The sequence below is a fragment of the Bombina bombina genome, chromosome 5, assembly GCF_027579735.1.
Source record: "Bombina bombina isolate aBomBom1 chromosome 5, aBomBom1.pri, whole genome shotgun sequence".
Lineage (NCBI taxonomy): Eukaryota > Metazoa > Chordata > Amphibia > Anura > Bombinatoridae > Bombina > Bombina bombina.
Window position 1 is genome coordinate 847365495 of NC_069503.1, and position 18107 is coordinate 847383601.

General features: G+C 37.9%; 1 protein-coding gene across 1 annotated transcript in view; it reads right to left on the reverse strand.

The window, feature by feature from the left end:
* The window catches only part of RIOK3 (RIO kinase 3), a 35159-nt gene extending 17518 nt beyond the window's left edge, over positions 1-17641 (reverse strand). Inside the window, exons 1-6 of the mRNA XM_053714983.1 lie at positions 17267-17641; positions 14072-14193; positions 13324-13469; positions 13118-13225; positions 2582-2691; positions 2094-2237 (exon numbers count right to left, since the gene is read on the reverse strand). Of these exons, the coding sequence (XP_053570958.1) occupies positions 2094-2237; positions 2582-2691; positions 13118-13225; positions 13324-13469; positions 14072-14193; positions 17267-17308 (672 nt within the window). The 5' untranslated portion in view covers positions 17309-17641. The remainder of the gene's footprint in view (positions 1-2093; positions 2238-2581; positions 2692-13117; positions 13226-13323; positions 13470-14071; positions 14194-17266) is intronic.
* Between the last annotated feature and the right edge of the window lie 466 nt (positions 17642-18107).

Sequence of the window (18107 nt, forward strand, 5' to 3'; positions counted from 1 at the left end):
TTTTGGTCATGAAAAATCTTTTCCCTATAAGATAAAGCCCTCTCAATACATGAGGGACAGAAAGGGATTGGTGGTTCCACATTTGTATCATACTGAAGCACAATAAAATGACAATGTAATAAAAACTTCAACACAAAAAAGTTTGATTACAATAAAAACGTTACTGTCCCTTTAAAATTTAAAAAGAAACTTTACTACATGAGGAAAAATACCCCAAGAAAAAACAAAAAATGTATAAGTTAATCAAATTACGTTAACTCAAAAAAAGATTTTTATTAACTTAAACCGTTACTGTGTCTTTAAAATTTAAAAGGTAACTTTTTTACTGCTTAGGAAATAACGTACCCCATCAGTTAAAGTAAATTTCAGACACCCTTGCACCACAGCAACTTTGCTGAGGTGCCTACCTGCCAACCGGACTCACTCCGTTAGATTTTTGGAACAAACCGGATCTTCAGGATCCCAATAGTGCTAATACCGCTTGCTCAATTGTGTCAAGATCCATGCGGATTTAGTGCCACGATGTGTAGAAGTCCATGCGCTGCTAGAACTGCTGTACATTGCGCAGTTTACTTACGAAGTGTGCGAACCAATAGCCCTGCCCATCGTGGGCGTTACAAAAAACTCATTACCCGACAGGTTTAAATGTTTTACACAAACCGTTAGGGAAAATAACCACCATAATAAAAAATTTAACTTAACTCCCAGTGCCTGTACTTATGGCTGTCCAATACCCTCCAAATAAGAGAGCTTGATGTCCCAACATAAAGAGCCCCTTGTCTGAGCCTTATATGTTAACCATTGATGAAATGAAAGTGCCCACTTTCCTCTGAGTCTTTCTCCCCAGAATAAAAAAAAGTCACCTTTAACTCTGTCCGACAGCAGGACAGTCCAGCAGGTTTAAGAGGTCCTCTCCCTCCCATAGCCCTGAGGAAAATGATAAAGCCTGAGTTAAGTTTGCTTAGGCCATCAGGATAAGGGCAGCATACATGTATGGGAGGCACAGTGAGAATTATGTCCCACACTATATATATATATATATATATATATATATATATATATATATATATATATATATATATATATATATATATATATATATATATATATATATATATATATATATATATATATATATATATATATATATATATATATATGTATCTATATATATATATATATATATATATATATATATATATACATACACATATACATACATATATATACATACACATATACATACATATACATACACACACACACACATATATACATATATACACACACATATATATACATATATATATATATACACACACATATATATATATATATATATATACACATATATACACATATATATATATATATATATATATACACACACACACTGCTGTCATGCCATGCCTCCTACAAACTATACATGTGACATTCACAAACAATCATAATGATTGTCTGTGAATGAATGTCTATGTCATGGTTGTAAATGACGCCTGATGAGCCTGTCACATACCTTCCAATATTTCAAAATTTGAAAGAGGGACACCCCCGCACTGGGAAAAGTCTCCCCCATCAGTCATCTCACTTAAAATAAAAAAAACGGCCCCGAATAAAAAAAAAAACAAGCAAAATTTAAAAAAAATGTCACATTGTTGTCAGTCTGCCGCAGCACACCTGAGGATCTCTCACGGCACACTGGTTGAAAAACATTGCCCTAGAACAAAGCAGCACAATCTTGCACTACTTTAAAAATAATAAACTCTTGATAGAAAAGATTCTTCAAACAACTCACTTTACCTCTTCCTAGCACTAATGTAGGCAAAGAGAATGACTGGAGTGGGAGGGAAGGGAGGAGCTATTTAACAGCCCTGCTGTGGTGCTATTTGCCTCCTCCTGCTGACCAGGAGGTGAATATTCCATAAGTAATGAAGATGATCCGTGGACTCATCGTGTCTTAAAGAAATCATCTTTACAAGAAAACACAAGATTAAAAAAGTGAATATAAAATTTGATATTTATGTAAAGAGGAGTTTGATCAAAATGTATATTTATATTTACAGGGGAAGAAAAAAACAAAAACAACCAATTACCGCAGTGGAAACTTCCTTCTTGTCATGCAGTTTGGCACTTTTGCGTTGTTCTGAGATTGAATGCTGTTTTAGGGCATTAAAAACTTTGTTTGATAGCTTCAGGTCCATTCCAATTCCATCACCAACCTGAAATTCTGGTACAAACTAGGGGGAAAAAAAAACATGCCCCATGTTTTAATAGAAGATCTGTCATAACAAATATATAAACCTGAACTATAAGCGACATTAAAAGTTACATTGCAACAACGGCTAAAGTGATCATGGTAGGTTTGGAAAAAAAAGGTAAATATGGTACTAAAAGTTTGCTTTTCAATTAAAAACAATTAGTAGTAAAGATCACATACATAGTGAGCAAAATGTCAGATGTTCTTATATTTTCAGTGTAAGTTAAGACAATAAAAGTTTAAAAAACAAAAAAAAACAAAAAAAAAAAACCAGAGCGCATACAATTCAAGTTTTAGTATTTTTAGGACAAGCTTATAACTTACATTTTCCATCCGAGCTGTATTTTTCCTGCCACAAACAACCTCATCATGCTTGGTTGTAATGTCTTTCCCTTTCCCCACAAAACCCCTCTTAGGTGCTGGAGTAGGTTTATCTTAAAAAATAAAAAATAAGAAGTTTATCCACTGAGAAATCCATTTACTTCTACATAAAATAAAAATACACAACAGCTAAATGTCAATCAGCAATTATTTAAAAAGAAAAAGCAGAGTCAAAATGTAGTTTTCTTTCCCATGGCATGGAGAGTCCCTGACGTCATTCAAATTACTAGTGGGTTATTCACCTCTTGGCCAGCAGGAGGTGGCAAAGAGCACCCCAACAAAGCCGTTAAGTGCAACTTCCCTTACGAAGAAGAAGTGTGTCTGAGAAGATTTAATCCTTTAATGGGCACTTTTCCCTGCAAGTAAGGATTGGGGTCTAGCTGTGTCCATGTCAATCTCTTTATTAAGAGAATTTTTCTACAGGTCACCGATAGCGAGCAAGTGTCCTTTCACACCTGGTTAGCCGTCTTTCTGCCCGACGGCTGTATTTTCAGAGGAGAGCGAGCGCGAGAGACTAAGGAGTTAACCGTTTCCCTTATCAGAGAAATGGCTGAAGGGTCCTTTTGGAGTTTTATTTAAAATATGGGTCATAAAAATTTTATGTTTACATATAGATTCCCTTATAAACTTTAACTTCAGATTTTATCTGAGAGTTGCGCTCCTTACATTTTTTTCTCTTCAGTGTGTTATCGATTGAATTGTGTGCCTTTAGCGCAGTTTCTTTTAATGCAGCTCACGTGACTAACCGCCCTTGCACTTGTAATGCAGAGCGGAGCTGCATCATTTTCAGTGAGCCTCTTCTGTAACTGCTGTGAGATGTCTTGCTGACCTGCTGGAGAGTCCTGCATCCTCTTGTATTAGTTACAGCTTCTGGACCAGCTGAGGTTTAGAGGTGCAATCTTTTATTTGCAAACTTTAATTATAATTAGCATTAGCACCCTGAAGGCTTATTTTTCTTCTCAAAGTGACACTTTATCAAGCTATGGACACAGAACAGGAGTCTGTTTCTTTTGATAAATGCTTATTATATTTAGAGGCCCAAATTGTTTTACCAATGCAATTTTGTTCCTCATGTCTAAGACTCTAAAATTTAAGGATAAAGTAATCTTTTCTGAGCCTATTGTCTCAGGATAATGCTGTTCTGGAAATGCCACAGCTCTCTCCTCAAACATCCCAAGCCTTAATGGTCTCACATACAGTGCCCTGCGGTTCGTCTCAGCCTCCTGGAGGCGTTTATTTACCAGGAGATTTTGCTGCTCAGATAACTTCTATGGTGTCTACAACTTTATTGGCTTTCCCGGTTGCGGGTAAGCGCAAGAGGCAATCAAATTAAATTTCTGCTAGTAAGGTGTCTGACCCTTCTACGATGGTTAACCTATCCCATATATGTCTGATGAAGAGGATACCTCAGTAGTTTGAGGGTGAAATCTCAGAATCTGACATTAGAAGTAAATGGAGGTGTTAAAAGTTTAAATCTGAAATTAACATCATCAGAATCTTCCCTTACAAAGGAGGTCCTGGCTACTTTGGACAACTCCGACCCATCTGTTGCTGTCAACGCTAAAAAAATCTAGTAAACGGAATATTATGTGGGTGTGGAGTTGCATGAAGACGATCGGGTGAATACAGAGCTCCGTGTCACGGTGCAATAACTGGGTGCTTTTGGCCCATGTAGCAGGTCAGAGCTCTACCCAAACGCAAACGGGAGGTACTGAGGACACAGCAGAGGAGGCTTATTAACTGAGCAGGATGCCGCTTTGAAAACAGAGGCCATAATGAAAATCTAAGAAGCAGCCGTCCGCCATATTGGAGTAGTGGCGCAGTATGAATTAGGCAACTCCGTTACACGCCAACACAGCGATTTCAGATGCAGACTGAAAAGGGATACTGGTGTTTGACAGCAATCTCAGAGGATGACTGAGGCAAACAATGGGGGCCTTGGGTAAGATCACCTTCTGATAAAACAGCGGTACATAACTGGGCTCCAAAGCCGAAAGTGGTCAATGATTTAGCATGAGCTGCCACATATAACCAGATGTATACCTGTCTCAGATGATCAAAGGGGGTTCAGAAATTAAAATGATCTGGCACAATTAAGCAAGCACATAAAACACTCTGCTGAGGGATTCACTCTACACTACAGAGTATAATCATGGGGATGAAAAGGTGTTATAACACTGATCTGCAGTGCACATACTATCAAACAATAGGCGCTCTATGGTGTACCTTAATCATATGGGACGGCCTTGATCTTGCAACTGCAGTTCTTATTATAAATCTTCATTGCACAGCTTTGAACATTTGAATTGGAACAGCTGCTTCTCCAGAGGCTCCTGTGGTGAGCTTACAGCTATTATACTATACAAGACAAGATTGGGACCCCCCCCTTTTTTGTCTTTAAACACTATTTACTGGTGCTGGACCTTTAAGCTTTTTCCTAAAGTAAGTTACTATATATAGTACATTATACTATGGAACTGAAGTTACCCATTCCGCTTAGACGGACTCCCTATTAACAAAAATCTTAGATAAGGCCCAGTTACCATCAATAGCAGAAGCGGATGGAGATGGCTTAAACCAAACGATAATGGTCAGCGAGGTACAACAAGCCATCAAAGACTTAAAACCAGGTAAGGGCCCAGGCCCTGATGGCCTTCCTGGAGAATATTATAAGTTATTTAAAACTTCCCTAAAAGGCCATCTAGTTAAATTTTCTAACTAGATTATGCAAGGGCATAAAGATACCCTATGACCTACTGAGAGCCAGGATAGTTGTGATACCCAACCCGGGGAAGAACTTGAAGTGGTGTACCAGTTATAAACCCATTTCCCTAATAAATCAAGACCCAAAAATTTTTACTAAAATATTGGCAAATAGGTTAAAAAAAAACATCTTACCGAATATTATACACCCGACCAAGTTGGGTTTGTGACTGGTAGAGAAGCACCTGATAATATCAGCCGCATGATAACAATAGCCCATCTGGCTAAAACGAAAACACCTTCTCTGGTCCTTTCATTGGATGCGGAGAAGGATTCGATAGGATAGATTGGACATACATGTTTGCAGTCCTAGAGAAAATGTGATTTAAAGGCCCCTTTATAGATGCCTTACAAAATATTTATTCTAAACCAACCGCAACTGTCAGAGCGATGGGAAATCCCTCCAAAACATCTAAATATCAAACACTGCACGAGACAGGGATGTCCACTGTCTCCATTGTTGTTCGCTATATGTATGGAGCCCTTGGCGGCTTGTATTAGACTATCTTCTGATATACATAGACTGAAGATAAGACACCGACTACAAAATAACCCTTTTTGTGGACGATGTCCTACTGACATTAACCAAACCCTTGACGTCCCTAACAAACCTTTGACAATTTTCTGCCATATCAGGATACAAGATCAACATGGATAAGAGTGAGGCCATGGCAATAGCGTTACCGGACTACACGAAAAAGCTAATAGAATTAAACTTTACGTTTTCTTGGGTTGAATCGCATATTAAGTATCTGGGAATAAATCTACCAAACCAATATACAAATCTATATAACGTAAATTACCTTCCCTTATATATAAAGAATGGCGAAAAGACATTGCTAAATGGAAACTACTCAACTTTCCTGGTATGGCAGAATATCAGATGAACATACTCCCAAGAATCTTGCATTTGTTCAGAACCTTACCTATCCCAATCCCAAGACAATACTTAACATCCCTACAATCAGAATTGATCTACTTTAGTGAATATGTGGAAGGGAATTCTTTATCGCTTATTATTGTTTATAAACACAGACAATTAGGAGGTACCAGGGTTCCTAACCTCTTAGATTATTACGACACAGCTAGACTGGCCCAGAATATGTTACTAGGTTCCACGAGAAAAGATATAGTATGGACTAAATTGGAGTCAGATCTGGGGGATTACAATCTAATTTCTAATATGGGATAAATCACTACATCAACATAAAACTCCAGATTGCCCTCAAGTTACTAGTTATTCAAAAATGCTGCTCAAATACCTTATCCCAGCCGATTATCGAAAACAATTAGATAAGTGGGAGAATAAAGGCATTTATAGAGTGGGAGACTTCCTAACACATAAGCCACTAACCTTCACCCAAGTACAAAATGTTCTAACTTCCGGTTCCTCTAAAATGGTACTTATATCTACAGATTACATCCGTCCTAAATAAATGTACACCTAATATGTGTATCCAACTTAGTACACCTTTAGAAAAATTGTGTAGCATCAATACCAGGCCTAAAGATAATTCAACATTTATACATAGCACTGCAAACTATAACAAATGATACCAAATCATCTATTATGCTCAAGTGGGAAACGAATACCAATACCTCATTAGATACAAAAGATTGGTGCAAATTATTCTACTCTTCATGCAAAGGTCTAATTAGTGCTGATCTCAGGGAAAATAGTTTCAAAACTATCTTTAGATGGTAATTAACTCCAATCAAAACTGCTCATTTCATGGTAGGAAAAAACAAACTGCTACAGGGGTTGCGATACTGAAAGCACCTACGTATATGTGGTGGGAGTGCCCTGGGGTTGCTCAGGTTTGGGCTAGACTGTCGGCATTTCTCAGCACATTATTAGAAGATAAAAAAACATTAACCATGTCTCCCGGGTTACTAAATGCTCCATTATTAAATCTTCCACAAACAACACTTTTGTAAAGATACTTTGCACTATCACGAGAACTGGCATTGCCAGATATTGGAAAGAGGGAGTACAGACATGGAGAGAGATACTGGACAATATAGGTTGACTTACTCACTACATGAGACAGCTTTAACAATTTTGGGTTGAACAGACACATTCCACAAAATTTGTGGGACCACAAAGAGAGTTAGGGTCAGAAGACAATTGCTAGTACATTTAACAATCAAAAAAAAAAAAAATCTCCATCCTCATTGGCGTAATAAGACTAGATAATAGCCGACATTGACACAAAAATTCTCATTCACCAAAAGGTTAATTTTCGTTTGTTTCTTATTATAAATATAGGTAGCCCTCAGTTTACGCCGGGGTTAGGTTCCAGAAGGAATGGTTGTAAATCGAAACCCAGTTTATAATGTAAGTCAATGGGAAGTGAGGGAGATAGGTTCCAGGCCCCTCTCAAAATTGTCATAAGTAAAACACTATTTTTAAAGCTTTGAAATGAAGACTTTAAATGCTAAAAAGCATTATAAACCTAATAAAATAATCACACAACACAGAATATATAATTAAACTAAGTTAAATGAACAAAAACATTTGCTAAACAGCATTATAAACCTAATAAAATAATCACACAACACAGAATATATAATTAAACTAAGTTAAATGAACAAAAACATTTGCTAAACAGCATTATAAACCTAATAAAATAATCACACAACACAGACTTCACTTGCATTTTTCTGCAAACAGTTCTTTCTATGCATTCCAATCTGGACTGATTTATAGACAGGAAGATCTTGCTCCTTTGAAATCTGCTCGATAGCGCAGGTCTGGTTAAACTGATAAATTTCAGCTTGCTTGGCAGCAACACAAGCTGACAGCTCCACCTACTGGCTATTCTAAAAAATGCACTGCTTCTCAATAGCAGTCACATGACTGGAAAAAAAGGTTGTTATTCTGAAACGGTGTAAATTGAACCGTTGTAAAACGAGGGCCACCTGTATATGCAGATGTTCTTTTTCTGTACAATTTATCAGGTGTTCTATACCAGGCATAAGGTCATGTCTAGATGAGATGCAAGGTTGAATCTAATGGACATTGAGACCTTGTAAGCCAGTTAATAGAAATATATAAGCAAGACATAAAGGAGCGCAGAAACGATAACAGAAATTGATTTGCTTATTGACCTGATAAAGAAATACTGTAACCAACTGTATAGAACATGTAATCTGTTTTATGACAGTTACTTCAATAAAAAATATATTTTAACAAATATTATGATGTTCCTTCTTCTGTGGAAGTATTTCCAGTTCCTGACCATATGTTGGAAATTATAGCACAGGAATGGGATAAGCCAGAGATTCCTTCCCCCTTCCCCTGTTTTAAAAAAAAAAAAAGATGACTTGATTAGAGATATGTGGCGCACTGTGCCTAAGGTGGAAGGAGCTCTCTACTTTAGCCAAAAGAACTACAATTCCTATAGAGCAGTGTTTCCCCAACTGCGGTTCTAAAGTACCCCCAAACAGTTCTGTTTTTTATTATAGCTGAACTAGAGCACAGGTGAAAATAATTAGCAGATGGATGAGAGCAGGCTGGTTACTGATCAGCCGATTACTTCACTTGTGCACTGGTTTAGCTGTAAGGAAAACCAGGTCTGTTGGGGGTAATTGAGGACCGCGGTTGGGAAACACTGCTGTAGAGGATAGCTGTTCTTTCAAGGATCCCATGGATAAGAAGCTAGAAGCTTAAATAAAATGTACATTTATCAGGGATTACAGTGGCAAAATGCTGCAAGTATTGCTACAGTTGCAAGTGCAGCATCTTATTGGTGTGATGCCTAGAAGAGACCTCTATAGAAGAGATCCAAGATAGGATAAACTGGCCAACTCTTATTTCTGATGCCAACATGCAAGTCATTAGACTGGGAGCCAAGATGTCTAGCTTCGCTGTTCTAGCTCGAAGAGGTCTGTGGCTAAAATCTTGGTCGGCTGATGTAACTTCCAAGTCCAAGCTTCTATCTTTATCCTGTAAGGGCAAGACTTTTTGGTCCTGGTCTGGCAGAGATAATTTCTGAGATTACAGGTGGAAATGGGTCTTTCCTACCTTAGGACAAGAAGAATAGACTTAAGAGTCGCCACAATTCTAATTTTTTTTCTTTTCTAACCTTCAAAAAGGACAGAAATTTCCCTCACTGGAGCAGTCCAAAACCTCCAGGGAGGTCCAGCCAGCCTTGGAATAAGGGAAAGCAATCCAAAAAGCCTTCATCTGATGCTACATCAGCATGAAGGCTCTGCCCCAAATCTGGGGTTGGATCAAGTAGGGGGCAGGCTTTCTTTTTTGACAAGCTTGGATACGTGATGTCCCTGATCCTTGAACATAGTATCAAAGGCTTACAGAATAGGATTCAGGACTTGTCCTCCCAGGGGCAGATTCATTCTCTCAAGATTATCTGCAGACCAGGTAAAAAGAGAGGCCTTCTTAAACTGTGTAAAGGATCTTTCCTCCCTGGGATTGATTGTTCCAGTAATGGAACAGGGTCAAGGATTTTATTCAAATCTATTTGTGGTTCCCAAAAAGGGAACTTTCCGTACCATTTTAGACCTAAAATGTAACAAATTCCTCAGGTTTCCGTCCTTCAAAATGGTAACCATTTGTCCAATTCTTCCTTTTATCTAAGAGGGTCAGTTCATGACGACCCTAGACCTGAAGGATGCGTATCTTCATGTTCCCATTGACAAGGATCACCACCAGTTCATGAGGTTAGCTTTTCTGGACATGCACTTCCAATTTGTTGCACTTCCGTTTGGCCTTGCCACAGCTCCCAGAATATTCACAAAGGATCTGGGGGCTCTTCTGGCAGTGGTCAGGTCTCAGAGTTGCAGTAGCACCTTACCTAGGCATCTTGTGGTGTCCTCTTTTCAACTAGCAAAATCTCATACAGAGATGATGTCTTTTCTACGTTCCCACGGATGGAAAGTGAATCTGGATAAGAGCTCCCTTATTCCAGCTACAAGGGTGTGTTTCTTAGGGACAATCCGATTCCCTATCCATGTCGATTCTCCTGACAGATGTCAGAAAATCCAAACTTCTCGCTTCATGCCTTTCTCTCCAGGAGATTCACTCTTGTGGTGGATTTCTTAGGACAGTCTGTCTCGGGGCATATGCTTGCTGAGACCCTCCTGGGTTATAGTGACCACGGATGCCAGCCTGTTAGGCTGGGGAGCAGTTTGGGGCTCTTTAAAAGCTTGGGGCCTGTGGACTCGGTAGGAGTCCTCTCTTCCTATAAACATCTTAGAATTGAGAGCAAAGTTCAATGCCTTGATAGCTTGGCCTCAATTATCTTTAGTCCGGTTTATCAGATTCTAGTCTGACAACATCTCAGTGGCTTACAGCAACCACCAAGGAGGGACTCTGAGCTCCTTGGCTATGAAGGTGGCGATTCGTATTCTGCAGTGGGCGGAAGCTCAAGATTGTCTCCTATCTGCCATCCGCATTCCAGGAGTGGACAACTGGGAGGCGGATTTTTTGAGCAGACAGACTTTTCATCCCGGGGAGTGGGCTCTCCATCCGGAAGTGTTCTCTTAGATAACCCTCAGGTGGAGCGTTCCAGAGTTGGATCTGATAGAGTCTTGTCAAAAACGCCAAGCTTCCATAGTACGGTCAAGAGATCCTCAGGCCGCACTGATAGATGCTCCAGCGGTACCTTGCATTTTCTCTCTGGCATACCCATTTCCTCTCCTTCCACGAGTCATTGCTCATATCAATCAGTAGAGAGCATATGTAATTCTTACAGCTCCTGCATAGCCTCGCAGGATCTGGTTCACAGATCCAGTAAGGATGTAATCTCTTCCTTCTTGGAGGTTCTCTGAGGAAGGACCTTCTAATTAGGGGTCCATTCCTCCATCCAAACCTGGATTCTCTGAAGCTGACTGCTTGTAGATTGAACGCCTAGATCTGTCTAGATGTGGTTTTTCTGACAGTCATTGATGCTATGATTCAGGCTCGCAAACCTGTTACTCGCAATATTTACCATAAGGTATGGCGAAAATACCTTTATTTGTGCGAATCTAAGAGTTTCTCCTGGAGCAGAGTACGGATTCCCCGCATTTTCTCTTTTCTTCAGGATGGCCTGGAGAAAAGTTTGTCAGTCAGTACTCTGAAGGGTCAGATTTATGCACTGTATTCTTTTGCACAAACGTCTGACAGATTTGACAGATGTTCAAGCTTTTGTTTAGGCCCTGGTCAGAATCAGGCCTGTGTTTAAACCTGTTGCTCCTCCTTGAAACCTTAATCTAGTTCTTAAAGTTTTGCAGCAGGCTCAGTTTGAGCCGATGCATGTTGTGGATATAAAATTGTTATCTTGGAAGATTTTGCTTCTTCTTGCCATTTCTTCCGCTTGCATTGTTTCTGAGCTTTCGGCTCTGCAGTGTGATTCCCTGTACCTTATTTTTCATGCAGATAAGGCTTTCTCCCTTAGGTGGTGTCGCATCAAATCAGGAAATTGTGCCCTCTTTTTTTCAAAATCCTTCTTCCCATAAGGAACGTCTTCTGCATAACCTAGATTTTGTGCATGCTTTAAAATTTTACACCTTGAAGCAACTAAAGATTTTCTGCAATCTTCTGCCCTGTTTGTGATTTTCTCTGTAAATCAGAAAGTCAGAAGGCCACTTCTACCTTTTCCCTCTGGATAAGAAGTATTATTCACTTAGTTTATGAGACAGCTGGACAGCAGCCTCCTGAGAGAATTATGGCTTATTCCACTAAGGCTGTCTCCTCTTCCTGGGCTTTCAAAAATGAAGCTTCTGTGGAAGAGATTTGGAAGGCGGCAACATGGTCCTTTTTGCATACTTTTTCAAAATTCTATAAATTTGATACTTTTGCCTCAGCGGAGGCCTCTTTTGGGAGAAAGGTTCTTCAAGCGGTGGTGCCTTCTGTTTAGGTCCTCCTGCCTTGTTCTCCCTCCGTCTTCATTCTATGTCCTTTAGCTTGGGTATTCGTTCCCACTAGTAATTGGAATGACGGACTCTCCATGCCATAGGAAAGAAAAGAAAATTGTATGCTTGCCTGATAAAGGTCTTTCTTTCCGGGCATGGAGAGTCCACGACTCCCCCCACTTTATAATAATTCGGCAGTTTTTTGAGTAAACCTCAGGCACCTCTATGCCTTTGTGTTTCTTCTTTTTCCATTTCCCTTCGGCTGAATGACTGGAGGTTATGGGAAGTTACACTTAACAGCTTTGCTGGGGTGCTCTTTGCCTCCTCCTGCTGGCCAGGAGATGAATATCCCACTAGTAATTGGAATGACGTTGTGGACTCTCCATGCCCGGAAAGAAAGACGTTTATCAGGTAAGCATAAATTTTGTTGTTATTGTCACATGTATAAGATCAATAAAAATGGGGATATAAGGATACCTTGGTGTCAATTCTACTATGCCTCTGTTCATTATCTTTTAAAATGATAATCCCTGGACTGCATAGTAGAATTGACACCAAGTTATCCTCTTTATTGACCTTCCTCTTTTTAAATCATAATGTGTCTTCCTCTGGACTTCAAAACAATTTTCAACAATATTTAAAAAGGAATTGTCCAGAAAACAATACATGAAAGCCATAGTGACTTGCTTCAGATCTAAACGTATGTTTTATCTGACTACTTCCAATCTTCTTATTATTCAATTATCTTATTAATTGGATGTGAACATTTTTTTTTCCTTCTTGTAATTTACAAAATGTATTCTCGATTTATGATTCTCAAATAAAAATTTAAGACAAATTAAAAAAACAAAGCTGTACCTGCTTTGTATGGATCATGGCGTGTGTCCTGCCAATCCACTTCATCCTCTGAGCTGTCACTCTCATCACAGTACTGCACTTTCCGATAATTTTCAAAGGAAATGGAAACTTTAAAATAAAATAAAAAGTTAGATATAGAAATATTACACACAAACAACTTAGTTATTTTTTTAAAGTGTTTATTACTTCTAAATTCTGGTCCCTACCTTTACTGCTGCCATTGAACTTTTTCTCTTCTCTGAGAAGCTGTGCATCATATTCTTTGTCAAACTGGGTTTGTAACATCTGTGCCAAAACCTCATCACTTGATGTGTCAATGTTATCACCAGTTAAGAGGGGTCCATTGTCAACTCTAAATATAAAATAACAAAAAGATAAATACAATTAGATATTAGATCACAAAATAAAAAACAAATTTTAAACATCCAAAAATTATGATTCCAAATTATTTCAGAAGCAAAACCTAAATAAAGTAATAAAAATTAGTTTATAATCTTAAGTATCTTACAATAGCCTACTATGTTTAAGCTACATACCCAGAGTTTATCCATATGACACTGATGGCCTGAGTGCACAGCTATATTTGGGGTGGGGGAGAGTGGGGTATACATACACATACATTTTTAGTTAGCTTTTCTCAGCTTAGACAAATGCTAAACAGAAGCTGCTGTCTAAACATTTAAAACAGATATGAATAGTGGAAATCAGAATATATTATTACACAGTATAGTTTTACAGTAACAAATTTACATCAAGACTTGATACAAAGTTGTTTGTTTTTAAAGTAGTTATCAAACAAACCTATAAGTTTATTGGAGGCTTTAAATATAATGTAGGCCCTGCAGTTACCAAATGTCTTTAACTAGGATATACCTCACACAGCATCTAAACAGAGATCCTGAAACAAATTGCAGTGCAGAAGGAAATAAGATATGATCGTGTAGGGTCACTTACAGTAAGTCCTGTGGAAAGGAATGAGTTTCTTCTTCCAGCTGCAGCTCACGGGCTAGCTCCTCACTCATGACATCTGACAGAGAACACTGGCTTGCAGGATTTGAAGGGACAACCCAGGGGCACTGGAAAAAAACAGATAACTTATAAATAAGCGGAATCCAACAAAAGGTGAGGTGAAATTTCACAAAAATAAAATATACCAATGAAACCAAGTTTTATTGAAATTGTTCCATCTAGCTATAGTGTTAATCAGTAAATCTACACAAAATTTAATAAACTCAGGTAGACAGGTAGCTATGGTTTTTGGACTTTACATTTTTAGCTAGCACCTCAATATTCCGGACAGTAACTAACACATATATACACACACATACACACACACACACACACATATATATATTTAAATAAAACTCATCCCTTGTTCTACGGAAGCGATTTACTAAAGAATGCAGTATTATGCAAGCTTTAGCAGACAGGTGCCATATAACGACAGGAAATGGAGACTTCTAGTGAACTCCACAAATCATGTCTAGCGCCTCCCACCTACTTCCTCATTGCTATATGTTGTGTTGCTATAGAATAACATCTCAGCAAAGGCTTAAATGGACATTGTACACTAGCTTTTTATTTGCATAAATGTTTAGTAGATTATCCATTTATATAGCCCATCTGGGAGAGAGTTATTTAAAAATAAGCAATACTATACATTTTTACAAACTTTGTGCTGATTTTCAGACTCCAAACCAAGTCCCAAAGTTTTAGATGTATTCTGATGTCTACAGACTCATGGATGTGTAATGGGTCATATGAAGGTGGTGGTGGTGGTGTGTGGGGGGGGGGGGTTGCCCCCCTTTTTCCCCAGCCACTTTCAGTGGGTGCCCCAGCCTAACTTCATCAACAGTGCTAAACAGAGCTTCTAAGAACTTTTAAAAGGTTTTATACTGGATTTTTAAAGCAGTGTCTGTGCATAGCTTCTTTATAGTCATATATTACATGCAGTTATATGAAAATTGGTGTATACTGTCCCTTTAATATTTTTAAAGTAAATTAACATCCTTTTTACTGCAATTATTTTTCAATACCCAAACTCCACCCACCATTTGCCTTGTGTGAATGAGCCAATCTGGGCTTTAGTTTGCAGACAAGGTTAGCCATGGTCATAAAGTTAGTATAAAGTACTTTTTAAGCAGATGAGGAGGATAGACGAGAGATAGAGGATAGACGAGAGATAGAGGATAGACGAGAGATAGAGGATAGACGAGAGATAGAGGATAGACGAGAGATAGAGGATAGACGAGAGATAGAGGATAGACGAGAGATAGAGGATAGACGAGAGATAGAGGATAGACGAGAGATAGAGGATAGACGAGAGATAGAGGATAGACGAGAGATAGAGGATAGACGAGAGATAGATAATAGACGGATATGCTTTAGCCTTGAGAATTCAGTAGGGGTTTTTCTAGTTTTAAATTGCTCAATTTAAAAAGCTAAATTACATAAAAAGTGGCAATATAAATAATGAAAATTACATTGAGATATTTCTATAAAATGTTTAGTTATGCTTAATAAAACAACTTTGCAAAGGTGTAATTTATTTTTATTTTTTTAAAGTGTATTTAGGGCATAGAGGTCCAAATCTACCATCGCAAAAGATAATTTGAGTATGCAGATAAAAAACAATTCTAGAACAAGGGTTGACAACAGTGTTTAAAATGTGAAAACCAACACACATTCAGAGAATCATCTCTAAGAGAGTGAGCAAAAAGGACCAAATGTAAAAGGGGTGGTTCTCTGGATTTAAAGGGACATGAAACCCACCATTTTTGTTTCATGATTTAGGAAGAACATACAATTTTAAACAACTTTTCAGTTTACTTTACTTCTATTATCAAATTTATTTAATTTTCTTGGTATCAAATTGTGAAGGGGCAGCAATGCACTACTTGTTTCCAACTAAACACATGGGTGAGCCAATAACAATGGACTGTTTGCAGAAAAAGGCAAGTGACGTCTGTTGTGTGATAATTTTATTAGGTTTATAATGCTGTTTAGCATTTAAAGTCTTCATTTCAAAGCTTTAAAAATAATGTATTAGGTGTTACTTATGACAATTTTGAGAGGGGCCTGGAACCTATCTCCCTCACTTCCCATTGGCTTACATTATAAACTGGGTTTCAATTTATAACGGTTTCGATTTACAACCATTCCTTCTGGAACCTAACCCCAGCGTAAACTGAGGGCTACATGTATGTTGTATGTGTGTGTATATATATATATATATATATATATATATATATATATATATATATATATATATATATATATATATATATATATATATATTTTTTTTTTTTTTTTTTTTAATTTTTTAATTTTTTTATTTGCTGCCTCTGAGCTTACCTATAGCTAAACCTTTCAGCAAAGGATAACACAAGAAGGACGCAAATGAAGTAATAGAAGTAAATTGAAAAGTTGTTAAGTGTATGCTCTGTCTAAATCATTAATGTCTAATTACGACTTTACTGTCCCTTTAATAAACCCTATTCTAAATTAAGTTAATGGCTCATCACAGATACCGTTTCCAATAGTGACATAACAGTGAAGGCTGATTGGGGGGAGGGGCTATATTTTCTGTTGGTTATGAGTCACCATTAAGGAGTTGACGAGATTAGTCACAAACTAAATACACAGTAACAACTTTACAAGAAATAAATTACTATTTAAACAATTTCTTTCATAAACCCTTTTTTTATTATTTTAAATGGAGAAGACAGAAAAATGCTAAAAAGTCAAACACAATGTTTTAGGATTCAAACAAATATGTTTGTAGCTAAATCTGTGTAGATGTAGAAACCGCAATACAATTATATGAACCCACCTGTCAAGCCCTGTCAACCCACCTGCCAAGCCAATATATATATATATATATATATATATTTATTTATATACCGTTTCAAATAATAGTTTGAATATGTATGAGATTATATATATATATATATATATATATATATATATATATATATATATATATATATATATATATATATATATAGTCGTTCACTATTATTTAGCAATAAGGTAGCAATGCAGGAGCAATAAATTACTCGCTAACATAAGTGTTACACAGGAATGAGTATTCAGACAGTTTACAATAATAAAACTTGTATAATATTCAGAGAAAACTTTCAATCTCACCGGCCGAGGTGCTTCTTGTACGATGATCCCCACTTGCTCCATCTTTTCATAAAGGCTTAGGGGCTGTATTGGTGAAGTGATGGCGGTGTACGCGTGCGAGAAAGACACTGTGTGCCACTGAGGTTATGGCGTTGTGCTCGTGTGACAGACACTGTATGCCTGGGATGTGTCTAGACTTGTTTGTACAAGGTAGGTAAAGACGGTATAATCGAATTATACACAAAGTGCTCGATAAAGTGTCGGACGACAACAGCTATAAATACAGAACAAAGTGACCACACACCGATCAGCGGAACGTACGGATGACAGACAGTGACAGCAGGTGACAACAACAAATAAACCTTCTGACTAATGGCCGCAGATTTAACCACCGCCTCTTTGTCGGAACTATATATATTTATCAGCGTGGTGTATGCTGGGTATAGATGACATAATCTAATCACGTGGCGTATGCGTGGCTGCGTCCGAGAGGTGACGGAATCACGGAAGCTACGTAGTAAAATCCAGGCAGGCTGTCATATAGTTGTTACTTGTACTTACTAGTTATTATGCTGCGGTTTCAAGAGCAAGCAAGCAGAGACCACACTTTTATTGTAGAGAATTAGTTCCTCATCCCAAGTTAGCCCCATGCCACACACGTCTGATATTAGTACCCTCTTGATATCGATTTATTAAAAGTAGGAACAGGGTTGCCACCCATCCCTTAAAATACAGAACACTTATAAGTTACACATGCTGCAGGGAGGAATATGAATAGTGCTGTCAAGAAACACAATACATGTTGCTTCCTGCACAGCCTGCAGCATGTGTAACTCATAAGTGTCCAGGAAAACATGGCTGA